Source organism: Paramormyrops kingsleyae, chromosome 1 (genome assembly GCF_048594095.1).
Source record: "Paramormyrops kingsleyae isolate MSU_618 chromosome 1, PKINGS_0.4, whole genome shotgun sequence".
NCBI lineage: Eukaryota > Metazoa > Chordata > Actinopteri > Osteoglossiformes > Mormyridae > Paramormyrops > Paramormyrops kingsleyae.
This window is the reverse complement of record NC_132797.1, coordinates 34,096,931-34,116,761: the sequence shown is the minus strand read 5'-3', so window position 1 is coordinate 34,116,761 and position 19,831 is coordinate 34,096,931. Positions and strand designations below refer to the sequence as shown.

General features: G+C 41.3%; 1 protein-coding gene across 1 annotated transcript; it reads right to left on the bottom strand.

Annotated features, from left to right (window-relative positions):
• Window positions 1-206: 206 nt before the first annotated feature.
• Window positions 207-19,521, bottom strand: LOC140578940 (myosin-IIIb-like). Its single transcript, XM_072701153.1, has 7 exons — window positions 19,409-19,521; window positions 4,367-4,550; window positions 3,041-3,175; window positions 1,449-1,553; window positions 1,093-1,192; window positions 268-344; window positions 207-212 (listed from the first exon to the last, which is right to left on the bottom strand). The coding sequence occupies exons 2-7, from the start codon at window positions 4,511-4,513 to the stop codon at window positions 207-209; spliced, it is 570 nt and encodes a 189-aa protein (XP_072557254.1). The 5' UTR covers window positions 4,514-4,550; window positions 19,409-19,521.
• Between the last annotated feature and the right edge of the window lie 310 nt (window positions 19,522-19,831).

The following is a 19,831-nucleotide window of genomic DNA, read 5'->3' as shown; positions in this document are numbered from 1 at the left end:
GGTGCTGAGTGACGGGGGTGGGGCTGTGAGGGCTTGCAGCACCCCGGCTCAGCACCAGACACAATGCTTTCACTCTCCATGGCAACTGCGCACCATATTAGGTACCTAATGTCAGCTATGAAGTACGGAAATAGCTTTAGATGGGACTGACTAAATAATACCAATTAAACTTTCAAAGAGGAAACTCCATCCGCAAGATCTATCTTTTAATCCTTGGGAGGATGAAACGTGGGCTGCGTGGGCTGGGGATGACGTCAAAGGCCTGACCTCAGGAGACATCCAGAAAGGGGTCCCCACTGATGTGTTTCTCCGCAAACGGGCACTCGTCAACTGCGCCGAGACTCCTGTGTGGAGAAGGAGCACGACAACTCTAACTGATGACATAAGAGGAGTGATGAAATGTGCTTCTCAACGCAAAGAAGACATATAAAATCAATTTTCAAAGTCTTCAAGCCATACATAAATATTAAAATGTAATTTCTGTAAAGTATTCTTGCCTCAGACAAATTCTTGCATTTTATAAAGGCACAGTTGCCAATGAATACATCTTATAATTTAACATGATGTTCAGCCAAAAAAAAAAATCATTAATAATAATTTCAAATTAAGTGGGGAGAGGTCTTTTTATCTGCAGGAGTCCATTTGATTTCTTACACAGTAAACATGCCCTAAGCCAGTCACAGTCATTTGCTAGAGCAGATTTCTTTTTATATGCAAAGGATCGAACAATGAAATTTAAATTAGGAATGATAGCCTTGAGTTGTGATGCGATAGCCTGTGAAAATCAGAGACTCGGGTGAGGGATCAGAAACAGTGACAGGAAAAACACTAGGATCACTTTGATCACCATCACTTTGTCACCAGAATGTACAAGTTTTTTATTCAGCAATGCAAGCACAAAATAAAAACAAACAGAACTGTCAAGGTCACAAAGAGGACTCCCATCTGTTAAACAACGACCTATCAGAGCAGTGACAGCAGAGAGGGGAGCATCAAAACCCCACCCAAAAATGTGCTGCTGCTTCCACAGATTGGTCCCGCCTAACCAGAAAACCTCCCAGTGGAGTGAAGCGAATTGGAAGCAGCTATTACCAAAATCAACGAGCTTGACTCCGCCTTCAGTCGTCAAAAGGATATTGTTCCCTTTGACGTCACGGTGAATGATTCGATTGTTGTGCAAATGCTGCAGCCCCTAGTTAGAGGGGGGGAAAAGAATCAAGGAGAAGCAAAGAAGGGGTGGGGATTAGTAATCGATGGATCTGCCTGTGTCGTGCGATTAGGATGCAGAGGAGTTACAAATATAAAGGTCCTTGGTCATGTGTCTGGGGTGCCCCCTGCTGTCTGAGCCTTTAAGCTACCCAGGTATATTCCTAAATATGTACCCCATATGACGGAGGGAAAATGACACCCTACCATCTCATTGGACATTTGGATGACAGAAGTCTTACCAGGAGGGCGCCGTATAAGATGTATGAGATAAGCGGCTCCTCCAGACGTCGGTCACACGCTAGCAGGCCTTTGATGAGATCGGTGACGGAGCCGCCATTGCACAGCTGTGAAAAAATGGAGAAGACGGACGCAACTTCATCACTCATGAAGCACGTTATTTATGATACGGGGGAAATTGCCCACGACACACATCCAAGGACCTGTACCATCCCAGCCATCACAGATGACATCTGTCCTCACAGGCTGTTTGCGCACCAACGATCCCAGGTGCAGGATGGGAAGGGATCATAACAAAGCATGTCACACAGCACTGGTCTCCTGTTTGTTAGCATTAATTTCCAGAACATTCTTAGTTAAGTTACCTACTGCGCAGCACAAAGAGCATCAATTCTCAGACACTCAATATGCAGACATTCTTCAGTACTGGAAGGAGCAAAGTGATTTTTGTGACAGATTTACCAAAAAGGCCCAAACCCTGTACTGGATAAGTGACTGGAAGACAGATGGATGGATAGAATCCACGACAAAATACAAAACAAACTGGTGCTTTTTAGACAGTCCATAAAGACTCTATATGCCAGACTCTTCGAAGCGCACAGCAGCTGAAGCACAATCACAAATCTAATGGATACACAAGTGTCTCACTGCAAATGAGCAGCTGGTAATTGAAAAGAATACATCAAGAGCGGACAGAAAAAAAGTCAAATGACTGGGCCCGAGGAAAGACTCAGCCAGCCTCCCCTAATGACAGCCTTTGTACCGTCCCACTCATTTAGCGGAGCCCCTATCTAACCGAGCTCTCGTACATGGGGACGAGAAGCCACTCCTCCACCATATTCACCACTGCCCCCATAATCATTCGGATACACGACGCACAGTTTAAATGCACCCTATTCCCAGACATTTAGACATCTGTGTTTATCATGAGATGCAAAAATCTGAGACAATTTAGAAAACTGTCTTCATTTTTGGGAAAATTCCGGGGTTAAGACCCAACTAAGTTAAAAGTAAACTAATGTTTACATAGGTCCCTTGATGCTGTAATCATTCCCTCCATTAAACAAAATCTGATGGATTAAAGGTACAGTATTAAAAACCTGGTGCATTTTAAAACCAAGTACTGAGAGATTGATCAAAGGTGCATAAAAAAGTGTGTCTCAGTCTGACTAAACTAAAACAATATCAGGTACAGATATTAATCAGTCACTGAACAGGACAACTAACCTGAAAACAATGCAATTACAACAATGTGATTAGAATCAAATTTAGTTTTAGGGCTTTAGACCACATATCACATAAAATTCAGCTAATGGAGAAGCTAACCTGCCAAAGCAAATAATTACTAATGTTTGTTAAGTTTTACATGGGTTAAGTGTGATTTTCACATCGTTTATGATGGAACAGGAAAAGAACTAAGCTACACAGGGCTCCAGCCCTCCAGGACTGGAGTTGGGCACCCCTGCTCTAGAGCCATGACAATTTGGTCATTGATTGTTGGATGGATTGAGCTGCCCATGACAAACAAGAATACTGGTGCCATAAGTGGTTTCCTTTGTTCTCCATGGTACTCAGGACACCAAAGAACCCTCACCTCCAGCACCAACCAGAGCTGTCCCCCAGAGAGGTGATCTGCCTTGTAGAACATTCCGTAGAACTTGACCACATTTGGGTGGTTGGATAATGACCTCAGGATGTTGTATTCAGCTTCAATCTCCTCATCAACATCCTTTCACATGGAATACAGACAAACCAATGGTTGATGTCATGTTCACATTGAGCAGGTTGAATTGCACTAATATTTCTATTTGGATTATGGATTATGTTTTCAACTGCTTTAACTAGGGGTGTAAAAGATGCATCAGTGCATTGTGATGAATCAGTTATTAAGGTGGCAATCGATCTGTAGTGCCAGAATCCATTTTTGAGGGTTAAATAAATATACTTCCAGGTTGCTTGCTCTCACATTCACTTGCTGCTGGTAGATGCCCAAACTACAGTATCAGTGCTAAATGTCTTAAGTGTAGGATGACAGGGGAAGGGTTTATTAAAATTCATAAAGAACGCTACCCCTGTTTTGTAGCGCAGAACAGTCTCTCTAATAGTTAAGATAATCTTTGCTCTGTGATACATTTGGAAAATGCCTCATTTTTTGTACAGCCACAAAGTTGTTCTTTTTGCTAGCTATGTTAGTCAAGACTTTGTGGTAACTAACTAACTAACTAGCTAAGTAAAAGGTAGTTTTAGAGATGCACAGTGAATCAGATAACATGTCAGTATTGGCCGATATTGGCATTGGGCAAATGGGACAATCTAAGTCAAATACTGCTGGCTGATATTTTAGCTTGATAAACATTCAAAGTAGCAGCACCATAGCTAAAGACTGGCATTATAAAGTTCTTTTCTTGCCTGGCATAGTGAACAGTCTTTATAATGTCAGACGTTTTAAAGGTTAATTCCTGATATACAGACTTGTTTTCATTTGGACACAGCTGCAGTTTAACAGTCTATGGAAATGCCCAACCTTTCCTCACACATACATACATGTGAGTTCTAGTAGTCCATTCTGTTTACCTACTTCCACTACTTGCTGTTTAGTTAACCATGCATGACCCTGAGTCATTTCCAGCATTGATATTATTTACAGTAACATTCACATTACATAACAATTACTCATGCAAGCAGCCACATGCATCACTGGCTGTGAGGTAGATTTTTTAGCATATCTGCTAATCATGTCAAGTAGGTGGCTATGGTGCTTCATCTTTGAAGAACTGTGATGAAAATACGCAGGAAAAATTAATGTTCTGAGCAACTCAGAGAAGAAGGAACATTAATTTAAACAAAGAATTAGCAAACTAACAAATATAATGACTTATCAACAACAAGTATCCTAAAAATGTCTTTCAGAAGAACTTACATTGACGGGATCCAGCACCTTCACAGCAGCCTGACTCCTATCTTTCCTGTTGATCACTCGGTAGACTTTTCCATAGGTTCCTTTCCCAATGGTCTCCACAATGTCCCAGTCTCCAGAGGGATCGGCCAGAGATTCCAGTCCGATCATACTGGACTTGTAGGGGTAGAGTCCGTAGAGTGACCTCCTGAGCACAGCAAGAAATGACAGAAAGACCAAGTCAAGAAACATCACTAAAATCAAGGTTTCCTTCGTACTTTAAAAGTCGACGAGTAGAAATCATGCTAATCAGAGTCAGGGTAAACAATTTCAATAAGTGTTAAATATCCAGAGCACAATAGGGACTAAACATTAAATGACTTAGTTTTTTACTTCACCTTAAAAAGCAACACCTGAAAATGTTAATTTATATAATTACCATGATTCAGAATCTTTACAATGGTATTTCTGAAAAAAGCAAATGTTACAATAACAAAGAAGAGACAGAGGGTCTTAGAATGTTCCCGTTTTCATGTTTATTCCACTGCACTTGAGTTTAATGACACATAAGCGCCTTCCACAGGTGATGCTCTCATCCACAGCAGTGCAGATGGTGTTTTCCACATGCAATTACCTTTCTCACAAAGGTCTATCACCATGGATACAACTGGCCAGCCTGAGCTTTCCTGCTACTGAACAAAGCAGCCCCAAAAGTACCTCCAGGCCAATCTGAGCAGGGCAATTGTCACTTACCCTCTAAGACCCTAGATGCTTCTGGGAAATGGAAGATCAGAATTTCACTTCCACCCTACAGAAACCCCACAATACAGAAAAAGTAACAGTCCTTATTTACAAGTAACATTTATGAGTTAACCCCGGACCTCATTAGCATTGAATTTGACACTCAGGGTTGGGATATATTAGAATTCAGATTATTTGAGCTAAACATTTCAGTAAAATCCCGTTATAACAGACTTCAAGGGACCTGGCAAAACAGTCCTTTATATCCAAAGTCCGTTATATCCAGAGTTGCTGTATGCCCAGAACACAACTACAGGACACCATTTACTCATGCCACTCCCCAGCAGACACACTTGTGGTATAGATTATTATATTGTACATAGAGTAATCTGTTATATGCGAGTCCGCTATATGCGATGCTTTTTCTGCATGTTCTTAAAGGCGCATGGCCCGGACCAGCGGACCTCGTCCATTATAGACGATATTCCGTTATAAGCGAGTCCACTATAATGGGATTTTACTGTATTCCTGCAATGACAATGACACAGCACAGCAGAATGCTAACTGCTTCTGACACTTTAAAGTCTCTGAGGAATGCGTTATTAATTGGGACAGTCTCCTCAGCCGTGTTCCTCACCATCTAATGGAGAATATAATGCAGGAGGTGCACACATGGACACAACAACCTGCAATATGCAATACGCAGAAACAGCAGCCAAATGCCCTTGTTGTGTGTGTGTGTGTGTGTGTGTGTGTGTGTATGTGTGTGTGTGGATTAGGTTTATATTACATTGTGGGGACTAAATGTGGTCAAGTAAGAAGGGTGGCACCCCAGGGAGTGGACTGGCATCTTTTACACTTTTCTAACAGGAGAAGCTCAAAGTGCTAATTATGAGCTTTCCGTGACGGAGGTGGCAGACTACCCCACCCTGAAGGGTGAAATACTACAAGCAACCCAGGATTTCCATCAGTGGAAATATACCCTGTCAGTGCCCCACCAGACCCAGCAGCCCTGGTTGCAGCACCTCACCCAGCACTGGCTAAGGCTACAGGGAGCTGCAATGGTGCAAGTTACTGTGGGTGGCTCATAGGCGCTCCCCTATGCTTTTCAGGTCCAGACTGTCCCGGTTTCTCAGAGCTCAACACTGACACCAGGTGAGAAACTCGCCCAACTCGGTCTCATACGAAGTGTAAGATGGCCGCCGCTCAGGGGTGCCCAAACTCAGTGCTTCCTGGTGAAGAAGGGTAATAGGATGCACCCCCTGAAGGTAAGCCTGGGAGCCATTGTTCTTACAAGCCCAGAAGGAGGATGATCTGCTGAAACACTGCTGGTAACAGATGTTGGTGATGGATGGGGAACCCCTAGGATGAAGGAGCTCCTGTTGGTGCCCCAAGTCAGGATCATTACACCAACTCATCATGGGGGAAACCTGGGCCTTTGGAACATTCTGGAGAAGATACGGGATCGATTCCACTGGCCAGGAATGGAGGCTGATGTCCAGAACTTCTGTCAATGGTGTACTGTGTGCCAGAATGTGATGCCACCGTAATCAATGCCCTGACTCCTCTGGTGCCACTTCCCATCATCGAGGTTCCCTTCGAGCAGGTGGGCATGAACCTTGTGGGGCCACTGCCGAAGTCCACTCAGGGCCACGAATACCTCTCTTACAGCTGGTGGACTATGCCACCTGATACAGGACAGTCCCCTAAGGAAAATGACTTTGATGGCCATTGCTCAGGAACTCTTCCTCTTGGCCAGCTGAGTGGGGATCCCCCAGAACCAGCTCACAGACAACAGTACCCCGTTCTTTTCCTATCTCATGGCTGACTTGTGCCACCTGCTCCTGGTGAAACATCTATGTATCTTAGTTTCCCACCTTCCAACAGATGGCCTAGTGGAGTGGTTTCATCAAACCCTCATTTGTTGTAGACAACGACAAGCACAACTGGGATTCCCTGATACCGTAGCTGCTGTTCACAATATGGGAGATACCTCAAGCCTCCACATATGGAGGAAGCCCAGCGAGACCAGCAGTGGCTGTATGACTGGCTTGCCCAACCCCATGAGTTCTGTGGGGCCAGTGAACTACAAGGGGCTGTCAGCCAGCAGACAGAGCAAACCGACTGGATGTAGAGCCACCAAGTTGGCAAGAAGTCGATACTGGGGAACACCTCACACCACACCAGCGCCAGAAGATGCTGGAGCTTCTGGACCAGTACTAGGATGTGTTCTCTGCAGTGCAACTTATCAGGTCCCAGAGGCTCGACATCACACTATCGAGGAAGAAGTAGAGCGGATGTTGCATCTGGAGGTGATTGAAGACAGCTGCAGCCTGTAGACCAGCCCTATTATAATGGTTCCCAAGCTAGATGGTACCTCCACCTCTGCAAAGATAGCAATGAAAAGTTGAATGAGGTGTCTCAGCCAGACGGTTACCCAATGCCTTGAGTAGACGAGCTGAAAGAGAGGCTGGGACGGGCTAAGTTGATAACTACCCTGGACCTCATCAAAGGGTACTGCCAGGTTTCCCTGACACCACGGGCCAAGGAGAAAACTGGGCTCAGTACTACTAGTGGCTAATAGAAGTACATGGTTCTCCCTTTTGAGCCAAATGGGGCCCCCACCACTTTCCAACGCTTATGTATGAGATCCTGAGCTATTCTGAAAGCTGGGCAAAGCACCTTAGGAGGTTGTGGACGGACCTGCATGGCTACCTGTGCCGCATTGGGAATGGTCTCCTGAAGCTCCTGGAGGAGAAGGTTTCTGTCATTAGGGTGGCCCCCAGATATTATCCGTGATTCATCCTCACTTTTCCATCCCTGGTGGCACCTTTGTCCGACCTCATGAAGAAGAACCAACCTGAAAGGCTGGTCTGGACCAGCCAAATGGAGGCATCTCAAGCACTGAAGATAGCCCCAGACTTCGACCAGTTCTTCATTGTGCAGACCCCCAATGTCAGACTTTCATGGACAGAAACATCCCATCCTGCACCTGAGCCCAAGGGGTGTCGGAAATAAGGGGGACAGTGGGACGTGTCCCCTCCAATACTGGCAGAGCCCACCCCCCACCCCGCCACTCCATCTTGTCACTCTTACTCCTCAGTTAAAAATTACGGTTTATTGTCCGTGAAGCCTCTGTATGATTTATGACCTCTACAGTTTTCACCACGTCCTCCGTAATGTGACATGAATAGATATTGTATCTGTTTAGGGCTGAACGATATTTGGAAAAAAGTCACATTCCAGTCGAGCATCGTTTATAATGGTGCCTTTTGCTATTTAATGCATTCCTGCCATAATACAGATGAAACAAGAGAATTTTCCACGCATTCCTTATCTTTCATTATGAATCCACGTGTAACTGAGGCCAATTCAGTGTGCATGCAGGATACGAGGATGAAACATACAGTATACTGTATAGCAGACATATATAGTGCAATAGCAGACAAAATCATATGGATCATTTTCTTAATTTACTTTCAGTTATGAAACTGCACCCTAAACATTGCTAGTCTTATTTTAAATGATCTTTTAAAAAAAAAATTATATAATTAAAATTATATGAAAATCCTTCGTACACTGCATCCTTTCACAATGTGAATATTGCATGTATGCCCACTGTGATGTTGCAAAGCCCCCCACCCCCTTCCAACGCCACTGCCTGAGCTGCAGGTCAACACCCTCGTCATTATGTGGGTCCAATGCTTCGTCTTGGTGACGGATCACGCCCTGTTGCAGCGAATGGCCCAGGTCAAAGACACCAATGTCCAGGTAACCCAGTGGTGTCTCTCCCTCCAGAACTTCTCCTTCCAGGTGAAACATGGGCCAGGAACCCTCACGTCTGTACTCTTGGTGGGTAGGTCTCACTGGATAGCAATAATGTGCATAGTTGCCATGGCTGTGCAGGAGAGCGGCTCACATTTAAAAGGTCACATTCCAGAGCGCAGGAGATCAAACAGAATGTCGCTGCCTGATGCTCCGGCTGTGACAACTGCAGAACAGAGCTGATCCCGTCCCCAGACTCCTGCACTGCAATCCGTGCCTCGAGGTTCCTGTCGGTACCTTACCCCCGCCCGCTCCCTCCGCCATCACTGAGTGTTCTTCTGGATGGTTTGCTTTCCTCTGTTCCCCTACAGCCTCAGTGGGCACCAGATGCCACCTACCCCTCGGACACTCATGGCTCCCCTATCGGCCGTTCCAGGGGATGCTGACAGTGCCTAAGAACGTTACCGCCGGACGCCCACCACCCTGCTAGCTCTGCTGACCTGACGCTTTGCTGCCCCCATATTGCCGTTTTTTGCATTCACCTTATTCTCCCCTTATGTTCCTCCGGGTTTGCCGTGGGTTTGCCCAGAAATAAATACTGCCCCGCCGAGATCCAACCCTTTGTCAGTACCGCTGTGGTGCTAGGGCTGGGCCATGTCTACCTACAGGTAAGTGGCGTATTACGATGTCTGTGGTGCTAGGGCTGGGCCATGTCTACCTACAGGTAAGTGGCGTATTGCGATGTCTGTGGTGCTAGGGCTGGGCCATGTCTACCTAAGTGGCGTATTACGATGTCTGTGGTGCTAGGGCTGGGCCATGTCTACCTAAGTGGCGTATTACGATGTCTGTGGTGCTAGGGCTGGGCCATGTCTACCTAAGTGGCGTATTACGATGTCTGTGGTGAAACATCGCAATGGACGATGTCATGGGGGGTGGTTAGATCATTTCGTAAAGGTAGCCTACTATAAATTTTTATATAGATTTTTTTTACACTTTTCAGTGACTGTTCATAAATTCATTTGGTAATTACTATTAATTTATTAATTTTTTTTGCACATTTGAGCCCATTCACAGCCGTCTTTCTTCATGTTCCCACTCCCTGCCTGCCGTGTGCCTTGTTTCGCATTTTTTGCACATTAAAATCTTGAATGTTTGAAGTTGTTAATTTTACTCTTTTGGATGTAAAACAGAAATCCCAAATTAGCCTACAAAGTATGCTGTTATTTTTTTGTCTAAAATGTGTGATTGAAAATGACTTCACTCTTATTTCGATTCATAGTAACATTTAATTTGTTTTTTATGGCTATTAGTAACTAATCAGAAAAAGTAATTAATTATTTGAGTTTCCTAGGGCTGCTCAAATGCAATGCAGAAAATTAGGATTATAACAGGCAGGATGTAACAATAAAGAAGCATCTGTTTGTTCTAGTGATTACAATATTGCTATCTGCAAAAAAGCCTACTTTCACTACCCACCAAGAATGTGGAAACTCACCCACTGTTTAATTCAGTACTTTCCAATCCTCAGAGACCCACAGTCAGTCCATGTTTTTGCTCCCTCCCAGCTCCCTGCCAGACAGACCACATTTTTGCTTCCTCTCAACTCACACTGAGAAGCTGGGAGGGAGCAAAAGGGTGGACTGTTGGTGGGTCCTTGAGGACCAGATTGGAAAACAGTGGTGTAATAGATTTACAGAGAATTATGGTGTCACTGGCTACATTCCTCGCTCATCCCCTTCAATCCCACAGCCATACTGCCAAATTCCAGACACAGCTCCCTGAAACGACACCCCAAATTTCAGTTTGTGGTATATACACGTACCTCCTATTAAATATGTAAAGATCAAGCCATTTAAAAAAAACTGAATTAAATTCATGTCAGTCTTACAAAACGCAAGCTTTCACAATATAAGGCACTGTATATTTTGATTTGTCATTTGTGAAACAAACCACACACGCATTTAATTTGAGCAACTGGTGATGTAAAATCCATACTAGACATATTTACGAGATGAACCATTGCTGACAGATTTATGATTTAGCACGAAGTCTATCAGATTGATGGGCTGATGGTAGATGCATGTTGTGCCAGTTTCTTCGGCGTCCCAGAGGGCACTGATAAAGCAGGACGCAAAGTTACGCTCTTTCAAAGCACCCTTGTTCAAGGTTCTCATTTAACAGTGGCTGTTTGCAGGAAAGGCCTTGTCATAAAGTGCAGACCTGAGAAAAGCAGGGGAACCCCCCCCCCCTTAGAAGTAAAAGTGACAATCACGACAGATTTAGTACTGAAGGTAAAACAAATCACAAGGTTATTCACAGTACAAAAGTAAAGATGTCATTTGTGTTGAATTAGAGCTCATTAATTTTTGATCCAACCACTGCTTTCATCATGCACATGTACAAGCATGTTACTCACTCGTGATATTACTTACTCATGTCATTAAGTACTTGTGATAAGTAAACTACAGCAAATGTAGAATATGAAAGCTGCTACCAAGTTAAATATAACAAAATGTTTCACGTAAAACTCACATGTAATTTTGTAATTTTTCATACCACATTTTATCATCATTTTATTTCTGCAGATAAGGCCCCACTAAAGAGCATCTTCGCATATAATGCAATGCAGACAGACATTTCACAGATCTACCACCCAACCACATCGGCTGACAGACCCTGGTCATAAAAAAAAAACCTTCTTCATAAAGTTTTTCAAAAGTTATTATATAATGAATTCAGACCATCATACATTTTAGCTATTGATGAAGATGGATAATAAGACTATGAATGTTTTGTCCTGAACACACAATGCCGGTCAAAAACAAGATTACATCCTGAGATAATATTTATGCTATATGACATGAAAATGAACAGATATGCCACAGATCTAACTACATAAACATGAATTGCTGGAGCAGTTTAATAAAACATGTTTGAAATGGCAATCTGAGGTCTTCAGGGTAGAATCTACTGATGAAGCTACGATCACAAAGTCCAGAACAGGAAAACCTGACCTCAGATAACACCCATGATGTGTATTTACGTTTAAAAGGCAGCAACGATTTACTTCCAAACTGCAAATTTAGCTCCAATTAAAAGATGAAGGTACAGTACCTTTTCTGCAGTTCTTCCTCACAATCTCAAAAGGTACTTGCCCGTCTGGAGTAAACTTTTCTCTTAGCTAAACCATGTTAACGGGCTATTGTAAATAATTTATTCACACCTGTAATGCGATGCACTTTTAAATATTCAGGTGCCGAATACACCAAGTCATAATGAGCTCTGATATTGATAGTCTCTTAGGTTACATATAGTCAGCTTGGGACTACATGGTCATGTGACCTCCATGTGTCTCCAATAACCACACTGTAAACAGTCTACATTATGTGGGAGCACAAAATGCCCTGATATAGAGATATGCCAAAGAACAATAAATACATCAATAGCACACAATGCTATAACTGTATGCTGCCTGAAACATTTTTACTTTCTAATGAATTACATACAGAATTCTCCAGATCTGCTGTTAGTTTCTCTCTTTCTTCTATTACCTGCTACGTGTTAGTTTTCATGTAATCCACTCCCCACCTCACCCCACCCCGCCCTGCTCCGCTCATGTGACCAGGCCAGCTGAGCAGACATGAGAGCAGCCAGCCATGACGGGGTGTGGCTCTTTCAGAGGACAAAAGCCATTTTTTATGGCTAGACCTCACATTACTAAACACTTTCACCTCTCGCCTCTCCAGAAGAAAAACAAAACAGACAAGCTTGTTATTAACACATTTTCATTCTGTGGTAAACACAATTAAATAAACACATTAACATTATATTCATAAATGGGCTACTTCGCCGACTACTAATAGCAAAATAAACAATAGCTAGTTAGCTACTAAATCACTGCATCTGTTTCCTGGAGAGGGTTAATACATATTTCAGTCTTTCTACATTTTCGTAAAGACCCTTATACAAATTTTTAAGGGATTAAGGGAAAACACAGCTAAACTGAAACCAAAGGTTGTAAAGCAACCCACACAGGAGTGCTTTACTCTATACATCAGTGGTTCTCCATCGTGGTGCAGTGGCCCACTAACAGGCCTCAGTGAGGACTGCGTGGGGCTATGCAAATTATTTGAAAAGCGCAGGAAAAATACAGAGATGTCTCACTTGATGCATCCATCCCTCAGCTAGCAGCGAGCCTGGAACATATCGCAGGGCACAGAGGGCATGAGAAAGGGAACGCCTGGGATGGCAGTATGTCAATGGACACAAGCATCCACACCAGGGATGTGCACAATTCAGATTTTATGGATTGTGCCCGTTCCATTCATGAATTTGAATTAGCCATACCCCACAGGATATTGAATTGGAATTGTAATGTACTCACACATGCATACTTACATGCGATTTGGCAGCTCCAATTAACCTCAGCATGTTTTTGGACTGGGAAGGCAATCGGAGCATCCGGAGAAAACCCTACAGCAACATGGGGAGGACAGGGAGCCATGGGGGAGACTCGAACCCCAGTCACAGAGGTGCGAGGAAACCATGCTAACCACTGCAATTCTGTGCCACCCCATCATTTAACCCAGCAAAACAAAAATAATCACTTAATAAATTTACTTTCTAGATTGTACACGCATAGACTAACCTTGTATATTTACAAGTGGGTAAAGAATACTTTTTATTTGTGTGACTGTAAGAGAAAAAAATTGTATAACATTTAGTTTATTCTATCAATTTACATTTGGTTTACACTGGCCCTCTAAGCCTTCTTTCATGGACAAGTTTATAGTTATTGCATATTGGACTGTCATTGTGTATTAACAAGGCCATTCCTTTTTAAATTTGAAAATTTCTAAAAAGGTTTTTGCAACATTTTTGATGATGATGAAATTTGTCGTGTGAATTACACATACCTTCCAGAGATCAGGGCCGGTATGCATAAAACTTCCTAAGAATGGTCTTAAGAATGGTCGTACACTTGGACTTAAGAGTAAAAAAAAACTTAGCAAAAAGTAGGACTTAAGAGCATTGTATAAAGCTGCTAAAAGTAACTTTCAGCAAAGTCTAAGCCCAATTCCTAAGTGCTGACGGAGCCAGCATTTAAGTGTCGTGAAATGAGGACTACAAATAAAATCCCGCCCCAAATACTGAGTTCAACCAATAAAGAAGCTGCACGGTGAATATATTAGTGACGCTAAACCGTTAATGTACAGCTTTATACAACATACCTTTCTGTGATCATTGGTAGTACGAAAATCTACCTAGCACACCACCAATCAATTTCCACTAATAGATGCACAGGTTGTATAAATTATGGGTCAAAAGCAAAACTTATAGCAAGACATTGAATTCTAAAAGAAAATCAAACTGGACGACAAACAAAACGGTTCTTTTGGCACAGTTGGTGCTTAAATGGAAGGAGGTAGTGCGAGGAAAGTTTGGCCCAGCTGTTACAAGCACGGACAAAAAAAGCTTAGGGGGCTATTGCAAGTTCCGTAAATGCTGCGTCAACTCGGACAAGGCGTTCAGCAGCGGAATGTGAAAAAAGGTGGTATAATGATTTATCAAACTCGCGAAAGGAAATCACAGTTTATAAAGCAAGCATGCAAGGTACAGGTTTGTGTCATTACTTATATTGCTCTTATAACCCTCGCTATAATAGATGATGATGATAATAATAATTATTATTATTATTATATTTTTCCAGTTGCCAAAAACGTAGCATCATTATCACCTTCAGTTCAACTGTAATTGCATTTTTAGGTGACGTAGGAGATTGTATCCAGTTCCTAATTAGGTTGGTAACAACAAGAATGCCATCATGATCAAGCCTGTACCTTTTTATCAATTCATTATTGTCGCACGTCTGCAGTACTCCCTTTCTTTCACGGAAAGTGCGCAATCTCCGTCTTCGTGCGCGTAGTGCTGCTGCCATCGTGCAACTTCTAACTGGTTTAGTAGTCCTCTCCAGCTCTCTTAAATAATTAAGGAGCTTAGACTTACTCTTAACACTTAAGAATGTTTATGCATGCCACTTATTCTTAAGTCTGGGAGTAGGAGCAAAATCACGTCACTCTTAGAATTGTGACGCATTTAAGAGTGAAATTTTACTCTGAGAAGTTTTATGCATACTGGCCCAGATTTTTTTTTTTTAATTTCCATTTGAAATATAGCGCCTTTTCTAAACCGGAGGTAGCAAAAAAATATTATTTAAAGTGCTTATTTTTTTTTACTACTATAGCAATTTGGCTCAATTACATAGCTTATTATAGAGTTCAAAAAGAGTACTTCATGAAATAAAAGAAAGCATAATTAGTGCAGTTTCAGTATGTTTTGTAAGTTCAGGGCCTTGTAACTTCTGCACACCATTAAATTAAAACGTTTTTTGTTGTTTGAAAGCAGGGAAAGAGTACATTCTTTCCAATAAAGGGGTGTCTGTAGAGATTCTGGGCCCCATGAAAACATATCATGTTCAGCCTCCAACCCAGACCAATTGTATTATGTTCCAAATTTTTTAAGGCCCCTGTCACTCAGTGGCCCTTGGAATCATCCTAACTATCCCCCCCGCAATGGCTCTCCTGATTGTGGTACTTACCTCATGAAGGGGACCAAGTAACAATGTCTTATATATGCTAGCATTACACATCAACATCCATTTCATTATAAAAAAACCAACTGTCCTTTAAATCAGAGCTAGATAAGATTTTAACCACTCTGAGCTATAAATTAAGTTCTCCCCAAATGAGCTTGATGGGCCAAATGGCCTCCTCTCGTTTGTAAATTTCTTATGTTCTTGTAACTATAAGCCTATCAATGTTTTTAAATAACCTAATATAGTAAAAAAAAAAAAAAAAAAAGGTTTGTGAGATGAATGTGAAAAAAGAAACTTGGACTTATGTAAAAGCTTTATATCATGAAAAAGCACACTTTTTAAGCTTTCCAACAAGCTATAGTTCAGCCATGTAGTTTTTATAGTAAAAAAGAGAGAAGAATCTGATTTTTTTTTCCCCCACTATCTGAGGTATAGAAAATCTCAAAGGGGTTTTTTGAATGAACAAAAAACATTTCTCAGCTCTAGAAGGTATGTTTAATTCAAATGCCAAATTTAATCAAAATCAAAAGTTATGTAAAGGCTATTTCTTAAATTTAAATGAGATGACCCAGCACTTTTGAAGAGCTTGCAGGAGTCCCTTTAGGGTTTGAGTCACGTGTCAATTATATTATTTTTTCTTGTTCTTACTTGCTTATTAATGGCATGTTCATTTTTTAACATTAAGAGCAAATTAAAGTATAAAAGCATATATATGGCAAAAAGAATTACAACAATAAGTTTTAGCTCTCAATTCAACTGCTGTACTATAGCAAAAACATCATAGCCAATGCAATTATACTTTATTCCAATACACACGACTCATTGTTCAATTAATATTCGGTATACCGAATTTGAATTTTTCATATACTGCCATACTTTAACATAGCTGAAACAATAGCCGTAATGCTTCAACAGGCAGCAAATTATATATTATTGTTCACTGATAAGAGCGCTATCGATTACTGTGGATAGTGTATTGAGGGGGGACTCCTGTTAACTGTGCATACCCTTCTTACTAAGAAATAAAACTTTATAACACAACAATTCTTCATAAATAACTGTTCAGTAAAATTCTTTGCCTGAAAATTTGGATTAAGTGTAATATAAATAGGTCTGCAATTAAATGCATGTCGATAAAGGAAAATCCCTAATATTATTGATTTATCTTTGTAATAATAATTAAAATCATGCTGGTTAAGCAAACATGTTGTTACCAAGCTAAGTATACAATAATAATCAATAAGACATGCCTCTACGAAGCTAAATATATTATTAAAATAAATAACACATGTTGCCATCTAGCCTAATGTACATCATTAATCTAACAAAACATGTCAGTGAAACAATTATTATTATGACATCCCATTGTAAATCCATAGACATCAATATGGAGTTGGTTCCCCCTTTGCAGCTATAACATCTGCCACTCTTCTGGGAAGGTTTTCCACAAGATTTTGGAGTGTGTCTGGGAATATTTGCCCATTCATCCAGAAGAGCATTTGTGAGTTCAGGAGTTGGATGTGAAGGCCAGGCTCGCAATCTCCATTCTAGTTCATCCCAAATGTGTTTGATGGAGTAGAGGTCAGGGTTCTGTGCAGGCCAAACAAGTTCTTCCACAGCCAACTAACTCAACTATGTCTTAATGGACCTTGCTTTGCGCACTGGGGTACAGACATGCTGGAACAGAAAAGGGACTTCCCCAAACTGTTCCCACAAAGTTGGAAGCAAAGAATTGTCCAAAATGTCTTTGTATGCTGAAGCATTAAGAGGGCATTGTGCTCAGTGATGTGAGGCCTGCATGCAGCTGCTCAGCCATGGAAGCCCAGTCCATGAAGCTCCGAGCGCAGTTTTTATGCTGGGGTTAAAGCCGGACGTCAACGCAAGATTGGCGACTTTTACATACCATGCACCTCAGCCCTCAGCGACCCCGCTATTACATTACATGGCCTGCAACTCCAAGGCTGGGGAGTTTCTGTTGTTCTTAAATGCTTCCACTTTGCAATAATACCACCTACAGTTGATCATGGAATATGTAGCAGGGAAGAAATGTCATGAATTGAATTATTGCAAAGGTGGCATCCCATGACAGCGCCATGCTTGAATTCACTGAGCTCTTATGACAACCCATTCTTTCACAGATGTTTGTAGACCTGACTGCATGACTGAAAAAATGTAAAAAGCTATATGCTTTTAAGTCACACATATTCTCTCCTCAACGCAGTAACCCCCACCATGCTTATTCTGAATAAGAAGGCCCTGACATGCAATAAGTATAATTAATTCATCAAGCAAGAAAAGGGGGTGACACCCTCAATGATTTTGGCAACAAGCAGATCATGGAACATGTCCTGTAAAGTTCACATTGTGAAACTAACTGAAATCCACAGAAAGCCCTTTTATTTTGAACATGAAAGCATGGCAGTAGCTTACTATGGTTATATTTGGTCATTTTCACAGACATGAAAATCCTTCAGCAAAAAAACAAAATGTTCCAGGGAAATATAGTGTTAGAATTTTGTGCAGAGCAACTGACATTAATTTAACTTATTAGGTATATTAAAATTATGTCATTTATAGATCTAATTTAATGACCCTTCAACAATTTCCCCCCGATAAGCACTAAAGTTGCTGTTTTAAGATCAAATAACACAAAATTAGATAAAATATTAAGTCTTTCAACTTTATTTTATTCTATAATAACCCACAATAGACAATTACTATAAAAAAATGTACATTCATTTGTTCAATTGTTTTATATTGTCATTTGTTTTACTCTACAACTGATAAACTACTCTAGAGCACGTAGTGAAAAATATAAGTGCGCTTAAGTCAGGGGCAGAATGCACTTAAGGGTTAATTACCGGGCTGGGGGCTGACGCGACATACAAAGACTATACAGACTTTGGAACAACAGGCGTGGCTCATTAGGGCCACGTCGGGGAGGAGGCAGGAAGGTGACGTGAGGAACGTGACGGGCAGGACATGACACTAGTAACTTAAACTGAACTGTAGGTGTTAATATAAAATATATCAGACAAATATTTAAATTATTTATGGAACTGAAAATATTCACACTATATATCCGTTTTCTAAATATAATAAGTTAATTTAACATATGGACACGGTGAGTGAATAGTATTGTAAGATGAGATTTATTTTCATTAAGATTACTTTATAATTTCATGTTTATTTTATTGATTCTTTCACACATTACATAAAGATATATATATAAGGCTTTGGGAGTGGAGTGATGGAGTTCTGGTTATTGGGAACCGGTGTTCTACTTTTCGGGGAGGAAAAAAAATAAAAGCAGTCCGTCTTCCATGTTTATTTAACACGGTATGTTTGTCTCCGCGTCGTCTCTGTACCCACGACCTGAAACGTAGTTAACGCTGAGACTCTAAAAACAGCGTTACAATATGATGGGTGAAAAGCAGAGATGTTTTAATGTGACCACTAACCAGCTACCGAAAGGTCGTAAAAACTGGAGCAGAAGCTGTGAAGAGGTTCATGTAGGGGTACTGTAAAGTAATGCCCTGTGCTTTCACTGGATCCTCTCGTGCGATAAGGGAAAAGTAACAAGCTCTCACCTTTTTAAATAGCTGGGAGCACTAACACCTGCCACATCAATTGCAGTCGATGGAGAATGCATTAGGAATCATAAAAATTTCTACTCAAACACTAGGCTACTCTCCGCCCAAACACGGAAAACATTTGAAACATGCCAAGTCTTCAGGGTTGGAGAGAAACACACCGGTAATTCTAATAAAGCAGAATCATGTATCAATGGCGTATAATTTCTGATTTATATTTCATGTCCTGTGAATCTCATTCAAAGGCAACCAATAGCCTAATTATGACACCTTCAAATGCCAGTCGAATTATTTACAAAGCTTGGAATTTGTTCTTTATTCATAGTTTCTTGAACTTAGTAATACTGTTATATAGCCTATAAATTAACTTACCCTTTCTTTGCCTCCTCTGTACTTCCATTTGATTCCCCTGTAATTAACGGACAATTTATTAGGACAAAAGCATAATATCATAATCAGTTCGCTGCGGACTGTCTTCAAGGACTCTCTACGCACAACAAACTCTTCCTATCCAATGTCTGGACCGTGGATAATTGATAACTCAGTACTGGAAATGCTACATAACCCGCGGTTACATTAGAACAGTAAAGAAAAAAATACATATATGTATGCTTGCCTTCCATCGCTGCATTTGAAACATCAGATTTTATTAGTTTCTGTTGCACCTAACTCATCCCTCATTGATTTAATTATTAACTAGAACCTGATAAGGAGCGGGTAGTGTTGTGATGTAAAGTACACCTTCAATGATGCGCTCTGCTTAAATTCTTTCTAAAAGATAATTAAATGATACTC

What these genes read in the sequence shown, in the direction of transcription:
- LOC140578940 (XM_072701153.1), bottom strand. Translation starts at nt 4,513, where the DNA reads ATGATCGGACTGGAATCTCTGGCCGATCCCTCTGGAGACTGGGACATT. An exon ending in AGGTGCTGGATCCCGTCAAT is followed by an intron (nt 3,176 to 4,366) that starts GTAAGTTCTTCT and finishes TCCATGTGAAAG; the next exon opens with GATGTTGATGAGGAGATTGA. An exon ending in TCTTATACGGCGCCCTCCTG is followed by an intron (nt 1,193 to 1,448) that starts GTAAGACTTCTG and finishes CCCTCTAACTAG; the next exon opens with GGGCTGCAGCATTTGCACAA.